This window comes from Lagopus leucura, unplaced genomic scaffold (genome assembly GCF_019238085.1).
Source record: "Lagopus leucura isolate 7727_CA_CO unplaced genomic scaffold, USGS_WTPT01 Super-Scaffold_100001, whole genome shotgun sequence".
NCBI lineage: Eukaryota > Metazoa > Chordata > Aves > Galliformes > Phasianidae > Lagopus > Lagopus leucura.
Genome location: NW_024962262.1, coordinates 50,020,204 through 50,036,175, shown reverse-complemented (window position 1 = coordinate 50,036,175; position 15,972 = coordinate 50,020,204). Strand labels below are relative to the sequence as shown.

At 41.2% G+C, this 15,972-nt stretch overlaps 1 protein-coding gene across 3 annotated transcripts in view; it reads left to right on the top strand.

Moving 5' to 3' along the window:
• SLC9A7 (solute carrier family 9 member A7) overlaps positions 1-9,670 on the top strand; it is a 73,170-nt gene extending 63,500 nt beyond the window's left edge. For 2 of the 3 annotated variants that reach the window (XM_042867850.1, XM_042867853.1), the window contains 2 exons: positions 2,479-2,584; positions 7,954-9,670. In XM_042867850.1, the coding sequence (XP_042723784.1) occupies positions 2,479-2,584; positions 7,954-8,202 (355 nt within the window). In that variant the 3' untranslated portion in view covers positions 8,203-9,670. The remainder of the gene's footprint in view (positions 1-2,478; positions 2,585-7,953) is intronic. The other variant, XM_042867851.1, reaches the window with a different exon arrangement.
• Positions 9,671-15,972: the final 6,302 nt, after the last annotated feature.

Sequence of the window (15,972 nt, the reverse complement as noted above, 5' to 3'; positions counted from 1 at the left end):
GGAGCACAGTAGCTTCCTTCCGTGCCTTGTACATCAAGATCTGCCAACCAAGGAATGTTGTTGGGAGCATTTAATCCTAATAGCATTTCAGAGTAAAATCTGTTTGTCATCAGTACTCTCATGTGCTGCTGAAGGGACAAAGCTCAGAAGTGTGCTCGTACTAGTTTAAATGTTCATAAATGTTAGTCATTTCAAGCAATCCCTTTGAATGTAGCAACTAATGTTCAACGCTATCTAGGTCAATTTTTGTTCTAATACCTGCTTTTATTTAAATCAAAACAAAAAAAAAAACAATTTTTGTGCTAAGAGCAGGAAGGACCTGGCTGTGACTGACTGCCATTCCCCCTGCTCTGAAGGAAGCAGAGCTCTCCTTCCCCCCAGCCCTTTACAAAGGGATGTGCCTTATGAATAACAGGAGTAGTTGGCAATACCGACTTCCCTTCAGCAGCCACAGCAAGGAGGGGAGAGCTAAGTGAAAATAACAAAGTTTGTGTGAAACACCTAACTGTAAAGGCTGCTAATAATACATTTGCTTTCTCAGTGGCAACTAGTAATCATTAGGGAAGCTTTCTGTGAACTTTGGGCTGACAAAACTGACATCCATAGGCAGAGCTGTACCTTCAGTAAAATTCTGCTGCTTTTGTTGCAAGGAAGCATTCCGCTAAAGATCTGCTGCATTTAAATTGCCCGTAAGGGGATGGATGATCTGTGGAATTGTTACCTCTACCTACATCTAAATGTCAAAATATTTTTTTTTTTTGCTGTTGCGTTCACATGATTTATGAGTAGAAAGGCAGATTGTCTCAAGATTTGCTCTTCACAGTGGAATTCGACTTGAAAAAGATGTGAATAAGATTCATTTGGCAGTGTGCTAATGCTGGCTGTTGTGTGCAGAGCACTGTGCAGATGAGTAACTGGGATCTTCATTCCTCTGGAATGTGGAGTTGATTCAGTGTTGTGGGCTGTGCTCTGGGCTCAGCCACAACTGTTAAATGCAAAAGAAACAGCAACTCTGAAAAAATACCAAGTGTCTCTTAGTGAGTCTGCTTTTTGTGATATGCTTACTGCTGGCCTGCTTGCCATGGGGAAACACATAGGCCAGTAGGTTGCATAAGGGCTGGGGGAGAGTTTTTATTTCCAGGACTGGGTGTAGCCACACTTGTTGGGGAGGGAAGGAGGAAGCTTAACTGCTGTGGCATAATTATACCATGATGTGTTACAGTAAATGCACTGTGCCGGGCTCTGCGGAAGAAGAGAGATACCTCTGCTTAAACAGTCTTTCTTTTTTTTTTTTCCCTCTTTTTTTTTTTTTTTTTTTTTTCTTCCTAAACACTCTCCTCTGCTGAGTTAGAATCAGGGAAATGGTATTAATTCACAAATAGACTTGATTTTTCTGAATGTAGAGGCTTAAAGTGGCTAAAATACCTGCAACGTGCTTATATTTAATATAGTCAAACTGATGTCAGGAGGAAAATGAAGAATTGTGGTCCTGATTTCCAACAGTGTTGGATGTATTGGTGTTCTCCCCCAGCTCTGTTCTTGTACCAGACAAGATCAATATGCTGCTTTGTAGCAGGGATGCTTTTTAAAAAAATGTTATTATTTTGGTATATCATCAGTCTGAAGTAATAAAATGAACAAACATGGATTTACCTGGGGTCTTTCCCATGCCCACTGTCATCTTGGCAGCATTGCCTGGGCAAATGCTTTCGTTCCATGCTATGCTATGTGATTATGGCCATACAGTCTTCCCTATGCCTTTTTGAGGGCCTGTGGTGTGCGTGTGCACAGCAGTGATGTTTTTGAGCCTTACCAGAGTAACTGCTGTAATCTTTTGGGTGTTCTGATGTCCAAGACACTTCTTCACGTGTGAACTGAGCCATTCTAAATCATGCTTGAATTTTGAAAGACAAGATTAATAATTTCTTTGAGAGCTCTTACTTTTAGGTCTCCTTAGGCTTTGTCCAGGCTGTGGAGATCTATGGTCACACCTCTGTGGCTCACTGCTCAGCCAAGAGTGGACAAATGAGGTGACTGTGTTCTTTTGGGGATGTTGGGTACATAGTATTTTGTTACTTACCTCTGTTGAGTCTTGCAGGTATACCAACTTGCTACCTCTGGCTTGCAGTCATGAAACTGCTCCCACCTGTAGGTCAGCGACGCATTAACATTAAAGCACATGTATCTGCTTGCTCCATTTGACTCAAGCCCAAAAGCTGGAAATGTTGAAACTATATGAAACTTCCATAAGTTAGTTCTCTTTGCAGAAAGCAGGTGGATAAAGAAACCATCCTTAGAAGGATCAAGGGTACATGGGGCTGGGGAGGGGAGATGCTTTCCATTTATTTGTTTAGTGGATGTTATGCAATTATTGAGCAACATGTCAATCAAAGGCAGAACTATACTTATGTAGAAACTGTCTTTTTGTTTTCTGTACTGGTTTTCAAGCGCTGTTCTGTTTCCCTTAACTAGTCTAAGTTATTTAAAGCCAATTCTCACTCACAGTGGCCCTCCATTGACCACGACTCTGCCCAGCTGGTGTGGCCTCATAGCCCGCTGCTTGACAAGTCCCCAGGTTTATGATGTAAGTAAAATAACTCAATACTTCTGCGTTTTGTTTTCTTTATGTATATGACATCAGCAACTTATTTACTTGGGCAAAGGTGATAAGATGAATTTATTGTAAGTAACTGCTGCTGTGTCCTAGGCAGAAAAGGGTGAAGATAGTCAACCTGAGGCAATAACTTTTGTTAGTAGAAATCAGATGCTGTTGTTGTTCAAATACCATTTAATGATATTTAAGGACATTGAAAAATTATAGATCTAATTAGTAAACTAGTTGTTCATGAATAACTTCAACATGTTTTGTCCCTTCTCGACACTTCTGAACAAGATTCCTTTCCTGCTGTTGCTAAGATTGTATTGAGGTCTCCTTGAGAAATGACATTGACATATTTATCCATGCCAGGAGGAAATCTGGTAGGACATCCCTTCATTGTTTCCACAGTGAAATTTAAGATGACATTTCAGAAACTGTTTATCAGTTACTTATCTTAGTCTAGCAGGTCAGCATACTAGCTGTGTGGCCATGCCTTGCAATAATTAATGCTGCTTTCTCCTGTTACTCTTGCAAGATCCTGATACATGTCCTTCCTATCTGTAAAATGCTTCTAAAGTCTTACAACTTTCTGTGAACTGATTTGTAAATACAGTCTTAGTACTGGGTGAATGCTCTGAATTGCACATTCTCCAGGATGGTAACGTATTTGCTATGTTCAAGTAGCATAGCCAGATTTCTATTATTTGGGCCAGAATTCTATTATTTTTTTCCTAGAAAGTTTCAAGTCCCACATGGGGCTTTGAAATACTCCTCACTTCTTACTGTATTAGAATCTTGCTTTTATCTGACAGTAAAATTTCCAAGAATTTTCAAACTTCTGATGCTTATTTAGAGCTATTAGTAATGCAAGAAATTGGCTTTGTTCCCATCTTTGCAGTGCCACTGGAGATCCTAGAACAGATCTAGGCTGGATGGCATCCATCAGAACAATTAGTCTACTTGTGTGTTACCCATGTGGCTATCTGTGTATGATCTTACAAGATTAGATCCTCAGTTACTGGATAAGTAACCAGAATGAGCATGTAGGCTTTGGCTATCATTTTATCTTATAGTTTGGCCCTTTTTTTTTTTTTCCCAGTACTTCTCATTCTGGGTTGCTTCCATATTTGTGATGTACTTTTCTAACACTTACTGTGTTGTGAGTAAAAGTAGAACAAGGGGCAATGGGCAGAAAGTGGAACACAGGGCATTCTGTATAAACACAAGAACATCTTCACTGTGACAGTGACAGAGCACTGGAACAGGCTGCCCAGAGAAGCTGTGGAGTCTCCTTCTATGAAGATATTCAAGTCCCAGTTGGATGCCTACCTGTGCAACCTGCTTTAGGGAACTGCTTTAGCTTTGGGTTGGACTTGATGATCCACAGGGGTCTCTTCCAACCCCTGCAATTTTGTGATTCTGTGCATGGAAACTTACTTAATGGGGTTAGTTCTGTGTCACACCTCACCACCTGAGATGCAATGCTAATTTCATCTCTGTATAACTCGCCATTTATGTTAAAAATGCTTACAAGGCTGCTTGCTACTTTTAACACTTATAATGTGGAACTTCCACACTGTATTCTTTTTTTGCTGTTTGTATTTTGTTGCATTGCTGCCTTATGATTAGGGTTATCGGTTCAAGGTGTAATTTCTAGTTTCCTTTCAAGACTTCCTAACTCTGTGATTGCTTTTTACTTCTTCAAAGTTGGAACTAAAAAGCACAAGAGGCTGCTGTAGTTCAGGTTTAAAATGATTACTTTTAAAACTTTCCTCCTGTCTTTCACTTCAGTGACCTCTTGGAAGGGCTTTACAACTTATCCTAAAGTAATGGAGGTAGATTTGAATTCACTTATCATGTGTCCTTTGAAACTAGCAGTAATTCCCTTTTCTACCCACTACTTCATTTGGATGAAGCATCTGTGTTGTCACTTACTCTTCCTGATGAAGCACTCCTGGGGATTTTGGCTTTGCTTGTTGGTTGAGGGGTGTGCTTTGTCCTACACGTGCTCCCATCTGTTTTTCTAGATTGTTTGACCCTTGCATCATGCACAGTGTGACACTTGGTATGAAAGTACCAGAGAATTGAATGTAGTTTTCTAAACGTGCAAATCCAATAAAGAAACTCCATTTGCAGTATGCCATAGTCTTAGGAGGAGTAATTTTCTGATGTAAATTTTGCCACCTGTGATGCCAGTGCTGTATTCAGCGTGAGAGGTCAAAATACTGCCTGTCAGCAATAAAGACTGGTTTCTTAGTAAGCTTTAACAACTAGATTACACACTGTTATCTGTGTGACATCTCCACCAAATGTTGTAATGAATGGACGGGATGCTGTGAAGTTCCTTGGGGTGGGTGGGTAATGGTGTGTTAAGTCAAAACAAACTTCAGTTTTTTGCAGGGTTTTGAAGTTAGGTACATAGCCATGATAATTTGTGAGTTTAAATAGTGAAGTTCAGACTTATGCTGCTTGAGTGAATTGAAGTTACTTCTGCAGAATTGTAGGGGATTACAGAGGCCAGTTTAGGGTTATTCTTGGAAGAATTTCAAGTCTCTGGGGATCTACTTGGATACATTTCCTGTCTTTCTTGAAAGAATTGTTCATGCTGTATGAAGCACAGTAGGTTTACACACACATTCTCTTCGCTTGTAAACAGCATCAAATCCAAGTACTACATGGGTTTGGTCATGTGTGTTCTGTGGGAAAGAGTATGAAGTTAATTGCCTGCTGTTTGCAGTGTTGTTCACTGAAATAAGCAAGAGCATCTCAACCAGCACAAGGCCATGTTTGTTCACCATACTGTGAGAACACTGTTTTCTTTGGAACAGATCCTGTTTATGAACAAGCACAGCCTGGGACAAACCAGAAAGGACTGAGTCAGGAATTCCCATGCAGTATAAGGCTTGGGGCCCCTCTCCACTCAGCACTGTGCTCCCAAAAGCTGCCCAGCCTTTTGGAGAAGCTCAAGCACAGTGTGTTTGGGTCTGCTGTCCTTGCTGCCATTAACTTGCTCTTAATGGCACTGTGGAGCTAGGAGATGCTCTGGGAGCTTTTGGTATGCTTGTCCTTCCTTATGCTTCTCCAAGGGCAAACACTGTGATAAGAAACTTGTGGTAACAGCTTTGCAGCATCTTTGGTTTAATGCCTGAATGCTGCTTTAAGAGCTGCCTGCTTTTTGTTCTTCTCAGTGTTTCTGCTTTTTGTCTTACTTTGAATGTCTCTTCTTCAAAGATGGTGTACATATAAGCATGACAGATGTTTTTAAATAGCTCGTTTTCTTGTGACTTTCTGAATTGTCTTAGACTTGTTTCCAAGACTTTTTTTCAATAGAAAGCTTGTGAAAGTTGTTTCTGTGCGCTGTGTCAGAACCTTTCAATTTTGACCTTCTCTTGAAGATGCTGGCATTAGTTCAGTGATTTATTTTTTTTTTTAATCAAAGAAAGGAGGGATCTTAAACTACATTTTACTCTTATTGTGATAAAAAATGCTGTTCTCAAACTTTCAGTAATAAAGGATAAATGTGGATGACATGATGGTTCTGAGAAATTAGATTCAGTGTAAGTAGGGCTTGTCTTGCACCTAACACTGAACTGCAGTGTTTTTGGTAAGCTCGTGATACCTCTTTCATCCCTGACTAGTTCACATTGTGTACCACCTAGAGGGTTCTGCTGCCTTACTTCGGCTGGTTCTCATTCTGAAATAAAAACAGGAAGTTTTTCCAGGAAGCTTTATTTATCTAGGCACAGAGTTTTTCATCAGACATCAGTCAGAATTCTCAGTCTCAACTATCCTGAACTGCTCTGCAATCCAGGTAGGGTTTTCTGGTCAGGCTAACCACAGGCATCCTGTATCAGTTGGACTTCGCCCTCGTTCCTTTGCTATAGCGGGAAGAAATGGTGTACTTTGAGAGTGTGGTGTGGAGAGCATTCAGCCTACTGAGGAGAACAGTGATACACATGCTTACATTCAGATCCTGCTGAGCAATATGGACTATTTGCATGGGGAAATGCTCGCTTTTGGTTGTGAGAAAGCAAGCTTTATAATACAGTTTTCTTCCACTATGAGAAAAACACAATTTAGGCATTTTGCCTCTAAACCATGTCCATGCTAAACATGGTACAATTTAATGTTTTGCTGTTGTGTTGTGCTGTGTAGGAAAACTGACTTCAAGTGTTTTGTTATACTCATAGAATCATAGACAGGTTTGGGTTGGAAGTGACCTTTAAGATCACCCAGTTCCAACCCCCTTCCATAGGCAGGGACACCTCCCACTGACCAGGTTGCTCAAAGCCCCATCCAGCCTGGCCTTGAATGCTTCCAGGGAGTGGGCATTTACAGCCTCACTGGGCAACCTGTTCCAGTGTCTCACCACCCTCACAATAAAGAGTTTCTTTCTGATACCTTGTCTAAATTTGCTCTCTTTCAGTTTAAAGCCTTTCCCCCTCATCTTGCCACTACCTACTCCACCAACTTCTAGTCCTTGACAATCTATTTGACCCCATCTCTACCAAAATAAATTCATAGGGTTTCATGAGCCATTTATTTGGAATGATTTTGAAAAGAAAACGTTTCAGAACAAGTTAAAATTATGAAGAAAGCATTTTCTTATATAAGTCTGTCTTAATTTCATGGATTGAGCGTGTTCTTAAGAACTAGGCTAACTGATTCTCCATTTAGTACTGGGTAAACATTGTAAGCAGTTATAGAATCATAGAATCGCAAGGTTGGAAACGACCTGCAAGATCATCCAGTCCAACCACCCTCCCATTCCTATTAGTACCACAAGCTACTAACCATATCTCGTAAGTTAGTTAATTTAATTCATGAACTAAAAAGTTATCTGCTAAGGAAATCTTGAATGTTAAGAATTTGGATTTAGTGAATTCTTACTAGTTTGTATGAGTTCTTTTACTTCTGAACTTACTGAGGTAGTGAAAGATACAACTCAGACTTTGTAGTTGAAATGCTGAATTGCACTCAGTCTTAGGCTTTATTTTTCCTGAACAGCCTTCTAAATTGTCATATAAAAAATGGGATAGACAGCTTCTCTTTCCTATATTACTTGTACTCCTCCAGTGCTAAAAAATCACTAGCGACTTGCCTGAAGATCTAGTTCTTGAGTTCAGATTCCCCCTTGTCTGCCCACAAGGGCTGTAGTTATTCAGAGAACAGCAAGCTGTTTTGCAAACGCTGGATTCAGAGTTATTTTGAACACTTCTTATGGTGGAATTTTACCTTCTGTTGCTGCTGTATTGACATGTAGGTGAACTTATCCAGTTATTTTTTTGGTGAAGACCTAATGCTGTGCGCTGTATAAAGGCTTTCCTCTTTCTTTCTTTTTTTTTTCTTTCCAGAATCAAGAACAACTTAGAGAAGAGGATTCTGATTTTATTCTCAATGACAGCGACCTCACTGTGACATACGGCGATACAACAATAACTGCGAACGGTTCTTCTGGCCCCCATACAGCCACCACCAGCCTTGATGGCAGGAGAACAAAGAGCAGTTCAGAGGAAGCACTGGAACGCGACTTAGGAGCAGCAGAGCATGAAGTTGCAAGCAGGGGTACCAGGCTGGTATTTCCTCTGGAAGACAATGCGTGATTACTGACTCAGTACAAACAGCTCTCGCTCTGCAGATGGATCAAGGAAGACTGCTGCTCACTGTGCCACTTGAGGTGGGGGTGTTTGTTGAAGCAAGTGAATGTGTTTAAGTGGTTTTACTAAGGTCTGAAGACGTCGCCTATTTTTTACTCAAGATGCTGACAGTGGGGATTTTCTAGAAGTCTGAAAACAGACAAATGAGAACCGGTCATTCTCTTCTTTTACACCACGCGTTGAATCTAAGCGTAACTAGCATGCTGCGATTGTCTTGTTCAGCTGCAGCAGCTCTCTGTGAGAAGAGGCGTGTGACAACATTGTCGTAGACCTGAGCTTGTCTTGGCTTAGCTTGTGAATGTGGAAGAAGAAATATAAATGTGGTGATCACGGCAATCAAGAGGAATGTGTTATGTATCTGAATGTGGAGAGATCCATTTACTTCTCTAGCAAGGTTGAGAAATCCAGAGGTAAAATGGGACAGTATGCCTTAGGACTACAGATGCATGAATGCAACACTGGCGAATCTGTTACTACAGTCTGTACCTAATGAATTTCAGGGAAAAAAGGGAAAATAAGATTTTGTTACTGGCCATGTGTTTAAATAGGAAGACACTGAGAGCTGTTTGTCCCTTTAGCTTTGGGTACCTTGACTGCTGCCATTAGCTGAACTCCTCTTGCCTCAAAAGAATAACACCCAACTTCTTGTGGTCTGAGATATGGCTGACCTGACCCAAGCCTGGAGCCAGGCTCTCGGGTAGAAGTCAGGAGGTAAAACTTCCTCTCCCTTTAAGGTTGCTAAAAATCAGGTGAAGATGGAAATATGTCTTGGGTTTGGGAAAACAGCTGATAAGAGGAGTGAAGAAAAAAGAGGTGGAAAAGGGGGGGGGAAAAAAAGCAGTACTGAACTTTCACAGAAGTTTCATATTTCTCAGAAGAGTCCATGGAGTCTGCTTACAGTTTTTGTGTGTGATAAACAGCAAGCATTTAGTTAAAAGGACAGACAAATATACTGGCTTTACCATTTGTGTCCCTCCTAAAAGAAAGGTGTTTACCACTATTCTCTTTTGCAGAGTAGATGTGAAACTTGAGTGGGGCGTTGCACAATAATGTCTAAGCTACAGAAGTGATGAACTGTAGTAGCATCTTAAGTGTGAAAAGGGAAAATCTTTGCCTAGTACTTAGTCCACTCACACGTAGGCTAGCTTTAACGTGATGCTAAACGCTTCTTACTTTCCGGGTGAGGCGATATCATTGTCTTTGCTGATAGCTGAAAACTGTTGCGCCTTGAAGAGCAGCTCAGCTATTCAAAGCATGCTAAAATGTCGTGTCGTTCTCATGTCTCAGAAGGTTTATTTTTTTAAAACAACTCTGTGGCCCACTAATGTGATGTAATATCAGTTTGTCTAAGAAGTGTGGTTTCTTTCTTGCTGCCATTTCAGTTGTTCCTCATAAAATTGTGTGTGAGTAAATACCCACTCTGTTTCTCCTTAACTATTAAACTTAATGCTGGGCTAATAATGACAACATGCTGCTGCAGAGAAATGCTGCAGTCCTATGGTCAAGTCTACTTTCTTTCAGCTGTTTGCTTATGAGTGATCTACCTCCTGTATGTGTCCCTTCAACGTACGTTTTTACAGAGCATTGATCTTTAGTGACTGCCTGACATTAAAAAAAAAAAAAAAAAAAAAAAGAAAAAAAAGAGGAAACAAGAAACTTTTTATTGGTGGGATGGGAAAACCGAGTTCTTTTCCTAATGGGTGAAGAGTAACAAACCCTGATAAAGAAAGATCTCTGAGCAGAACAGATCTTTGAGTTCTCCAGTTTCAAGAAAGATGAAGATGGCAATGAACCATGCTCTATTTATACTCTTTGTAGCTTGGCTTTCATGGGGTTTTGTCTTGGTTGTTTTTTTTTTTTCTTTTTTTCTAAGTGCTAACAATAGAAAAAGCAGTTACAAAATCACTAAAACAACTTATTTAAAGTAAATGGACTTAATACAGTGAGGTAAACTTTACATTCATCTTGAAGGTTACCCAGAGAGTTGGTGGATGCCCTCCCTCTGGAGGCATTCAAGATCAGGCTGGACAGGGCTCTGAGCAACCTGATGTAGCTGTAGGCGTCTCTGTTCATTGCAGGGGAGTTGGACTAGAGTCATATTTTAAGAGTTCCTTCCAATTCAAATGATGATAAGCTGGGGAGTATCAAATCACTCTGAGTGAAAAACAGCTCCTTCTGCAGAGATCTGTTGTTTAGGAGAAAGACCACGTACAAATTCTGGAAGTAAAAATTGTTTGGTTGGCTTTCTTGGGGAGATTGAGCTTTTGAAAGCAGTAGTAAACCATCCCAGTACAGACTCCTTTGTGTCCATGTTCATAATTCCAGTGCAAAGATATATGGTTTAATGAAGTTTGCCAGTAAGCCCAAAATGTGACTGTGAAAGGGCAACCAAAATTGAGTCTAACTTCTGTATTCCAAAATGGCTTGAAACACTTCTCCAACATAGTGAGAAGAGGCCTACATATGGAAGCTTAATTTTATTCCTTGGTTTATTCTTTTCATTTTAAGTCTTCCAAAATTGGAATACACTGTCAGCCAAAGGTAAGCTACAATTCTAGCTGCTTCTTACCTCACTGGTCCTTGTTCAGAACTCCCACATTTCCTTTATTAAGGAAGTAGGGAGAGAAAAACAAAAATCGGAAAATGCAGATTTAAAAACAACTCTTTGTCCTGGAGAAATAGTATATTTCACCAACTAGTGTCTTCTAAAAAATCATTTCAGTTCCTTTCCATTAAGATAGGAGGAAGCTTTTCACACACAGGGTGGTGACACACTGGAACAGGTTGCCCAAGGAGGCTGTGGATGCCCCATCCCTGGAGGCATTCAAGACCAGGCTGGATGTGGCTCTGGGCAGCCTGGTCTGGTGATTGGTGACCCTGCACATAGCAGGGGGGGTTGAAACCAGATGATCGTTGTGGTCCTTTTCAACCCAGGCCATTCTGTGAAGAAGCCAAGCTGGCAAGAGCTTGACCTGTCTGTGCAGCAGATGTAATTTCTTTCAACTTTGGTGTGAGGTTTTGAGTAGAAAACAAAGTTGAAGATTGCAGTGAATAGCAATCAATACATACTAATATACGCTTCACGTGGAAAGAGAGGATGTGTGAGATGGTGGTCCTTGCAGAATGAGGTGTTGCTTTAGTAGCATGGAATGTTGCAGCTGACATGGCTGCCCTTGTACTTGGGACTGAGAGATTCCTCCCTTCAGATTTTTGCTTTCTGCATCATCAATCAGACTGAAAACTTTCACCTGACGTTACCAAGGAGTTTGCTGATTTGAGTCCCTGCGGATGGGAAAAATGACATCTCTGATCTTCTTTCAGTACTTCATAGAAGCAAATCCTGACACTAAAACAAGACAGGTCTGCAGGAGTTCTGTTTCTTATGCCAACAAGTCTTTAATTGTATTCAAATCTATAACAATACACAAGCATAATGCTAACATCATGTTTGAGCAGACTAAGAAGTGACCTGAACTTTTTTGTACATTCATCTACAATGTTTGGGAGAGGAATTAGAGATTCATTTACAGAATTAGAAGATACTAAAATAGGTAGAAAATTGGCATATTTGTGCCTATCTTGCTGGGTAAGAAACAAAGGTGTTTTGTGTCAGTCACCTTGCAGGTGGTCTGTGCAAGAGCCAATTCTTGTACCTTCTGTGGGATTCTAGGCAGATCATCTGTTAAAGGTGAGGAGCTGTTACTTGGTTCTGTAAGTAGAAGGAACAGTATAGGAGCAATCCTGTTACAAATGTGGGCTTAACCTTGTATTTACAAGGTGCTTTTTGTGAGAGGTGTTTAAATGCTTCTGTGGGCTTCAGTAGTAGCTCCAACACACTGACTTCAAGTCAAGCCCTCAGAAAAGAGGGAGACTGGAGCAAGTGTGTTCTTGCTGTGTGCTCCATGTCTGATGTGCAGACACCTGACTTGTGTTGGGGAAAGGAGCAATGTAACCTACCTTCTCTGATTTAAAGAAAATAAACAGTGAACAAGGATATCAGAAATAGCATTGCCAGTAGGAGCAGGGAGGTGATTGTCCCCCTGTAATTACTATTGGTGAGGCCACACCTTGAGTACTGTGTTCAGTTTTAGGACCCTCGCTACAAGAAAGGCATCAAGGAACTAGAGAGTGTCAAATGAAGGGCAATGAATCTGTGAAGGGTCTGGAGCACAAGTCTGATGGGGAGCAGCTGAGGGAACTGGGATTGTTCCGTCTATAGAAGAGGAGTCCTTATCACTGTCTATAATGACCTGAAAGGAGGCTGTTGTGAGGTTGGAGTTGGCCTGTTTTCCCAAGTAACAGTGATAGGATGAGTGGCAATAGCCTCATGTTGTTGCCAGAAGAGGTTCAAATTGGATATTAGTAAAAATGTTATCTCTGAAAGAGTAATAATGTATTGGAACTGGCTGCCCAGTGAGGTGGTAGAGTCATCATCCCTGGATGTTTTTAAGAAAAGCATGGATATGGCACTGAGTGACCTAGTCTAGAAGTCACAAGCATGGGTTGATAGTTGGTCTGGATGATCTTGTTGATATTTCCAACCTTAATGATTCTACTATTCTAAGGGTAAAGTGTTAAATACTTGGAAATTGACGAAGTCTGGCCCTATTCCAAGGATATGAATTTTTTGGCCTACAAAAAATGTTTTTTCACGGTGAAGAAATTTCCTTTGGGGAAAGGACTGCAGAAAATGCAAGCTGAGGAAAGAAAACCACAACAGTGTTCTTGGCTGGACTTGCAGTGAGCTGATCTGAGGTGAGTATGTAGCAAAGGTTCTAGGGATGCTCACCAGTATGATGGCCACCGTGTTTTACTCCTGGCAGGTGGAAGCACCTCATAGTAGGAAGTGCAACACCTTAATAAACAACCCGAGCGATTTATAATAACTAGGAGGTCACATCCTGTGATTTTAATCATTCAGCAGGACCATTTGTAGGTTGGTGTGGAAACGATGGTCTCTCCTGTGTAACTTCGATTCAACTTGGCTTGCAATCTCTCTTCCGGCAGTATTGATCAGACTTAATTCTGAACAAGGCTCCAAGTGCTAATATGTTTTGCATGCCTTTTAAGGAGAGGTGCAGTATTTCTTTTAACTCTGTTTGAAGTAGCTTGCAAGAATAACATGCCTGACCTTGGGCTTGGCAGACATGGTCTCTGCTTCTGCACAAATGTGGGAATGGAATTTGAGTACTCGATAGTTTCAACTCAGTATGCTTTTCTTTAAGATGGAGAATGGTGAAGGGAGAACCTTTTTGAGGAGAAGCAGGGAACTTGCAGATACATCAGCAGCAGGGAATATTCCTCTCCAAAACATGGAACTTATGACCCACTGGGATTTATAAACAAGGGAGGGTAAGAGATGACTGGAAATCATGCAGGAGAGAAGGCAGTAAATACCCCACACAGCTTTTGTGCAATCTGTCATAACTAGTGTCGCAGTAAGAAGGATGGAGCTGCTTTGTAGCATGAAAGTGTTCCGAAGAGAAAAACACCCTGAGTAACAATTTCAAATGTCCTTACAATGAAAACTGTTCTTTGCAAGCAGCAGCTGACACAAACCTTACTTGTGGAGTTAGGAGGGTCGTATGACCCAAGTTTGGAGAAGAGATTTGCACACTGCAGTGCGAAACCACAGATTCCTCTTGGCTTGTGATGTTGGGAGCGCCCTTCTGAAAAATGTGCCCATAAAGTGAAAGAGAAGGGAAGAGGGGAGGAAACAGTGAATTTCAGAGCCAGGAAATGGCTTTAACAGGCAGCTTTACTGCAGGAGCAGCATTGTAAACAATTGTTGCTGTTAATCTTACAGTCCCAAATGCTGAGTTTGGCAGATTTCTGCATAACTTATCCTAAAGAAAGGGTGATGGGATAACAGAGCAGGAATTCAACTGTCCCCTATCCTAATTCATCATAGATTTGAAGGCTTTTACAAAGAAAGCCTGATTCAATTCTAATCTAGGGCAAGGTAAGGAATGTTTAATGATTTTTTATTTTTAATAATTTCACTCTATTTTCTTGAATCTAAAAAGCCTTCAGTAAGTTTGGATGTCGTTTTTAAGGTAACATCAGTCTGATGAATGTGAAAGTGCCTTAATCATGGATAGACACAGACAAGATGTAGGTGCAGGCAATCATAGTTGAATCTGTATGCGGACTCAGATGAAATGCCCTATCTTGATTTGTTATGTGATTTATACAGGCTTTTGCACGGAACTTAGGTACTTGTGACAGGGAAAGGGCTTAAGTACTGGGATTGACTCAGATTTTCAATTAATAAACTATCTGGTTTGGACACTCTATCCAATACACCTTTATCTTATGCTACTTTCTTAATCATGGTCTGTTACGCACCACCCTACCGGGGTGGGCTTGTGGACTTTCAAAATACCGTTGAAGTGTGAAGCTTTATCTGGGGACTGAAACTTAACAGGCAGTTTATGATAATATATACTGGAGTAAAGGACTTTCCAGCTTTTTCCCATGCTGTGCTGGCGAGCTCAGTGCCGTACAGATCATCTCGAGAGAGATCGCTTGGCACGTGCAGGACAACCAGGAGATCTGGCCCAGCCAGCATGGGTTCACAAAAGGCAGGTCCTGATTGACCAACCTGATCTCCTTCTATGACCAAGTGACCTCCAGGTGGATGAGGAAAAGGCTGTTCATGTAGTCTACCTAGACTTCAGCAAAGCCTTTGACACTGTTTCCCACAGTATTCTCCTGGGGAAACTGGCTCCCCGTGCCTTGGACAGGTACATTCTTTGCTGGGTAAAGAACTGGCTGCACGAACAGGTCCAGAGAGGAGTGGTGAATGGAGTTAAATCCAGCTGGTGACCAGGCACAGGTGGTGTTCCTCAGGGGTCGATACTGGGGCCTGTCCTGTTCTGTATCATTATTTATGACCTGAACGAGGGGATTGAGTGCACCCTCAGTAGGTTTGCACCATGGGAGACTCAGTTTGGATATTAGGAAAAATTTCTACTAAGAGTAGTCAGGAGCTGGAACGCCCAGGGATTTGGTGGAGTCACCATCTCTGGATGTGTAAAAGGAACACTCAGATGTAGTACTAAGGGATGTGCGTTACTGGGGAAATATTGGTGGCAGGAGGATGGTTGGACTGGATGATCTTGGAGGTCTTTTCCAACCTTGGTGATTCTATGATTCTATGATAGGTGCCAGTGGGGGGGGGGGGGGGGAAGCCCTGTTGCAGTGGTATGGATAAAGGCAGTGGCCCTCCCAGGCCCATATTCTGTAGTACAGAGCTGGAGAAGATGTGTATTGGTGCACGTAAATGGGCAGCAGAGCCCAGAGTCATATTTCTGGAGAAACAAACATTCAGGTTAGCTTTAGTGTTTGGTAACATAATACTTTTTGTTTAATTTTCAGGTGCCTTTGGTCTCTTGCTTTCTTAAGTCATTTCTTAAATGTTTCTGAACTCAAAGGCATCCCATATAAGAACATTCGATATGCAAGTTAAAAAAAATAAAAATAAAAAATGGTGGAAGTATTCAGGCTTCATTGTTATGCCTGAGCACAATGCCAGAGCTGTGCTGTGCAGCTTGTGGAAATCTGGTCAATTAGATAGCAGTAATTGGAAATACTACACTTGCAGCCCACTTTGATGTAGTTATTTGGAGGAAAAAAAATGTGTTCCCTCAGAGAAAGTGAGTGCTTGACTTAAAAGGGCTTTGCTACACTGTTAAAATATTTTATTTCAGCCTA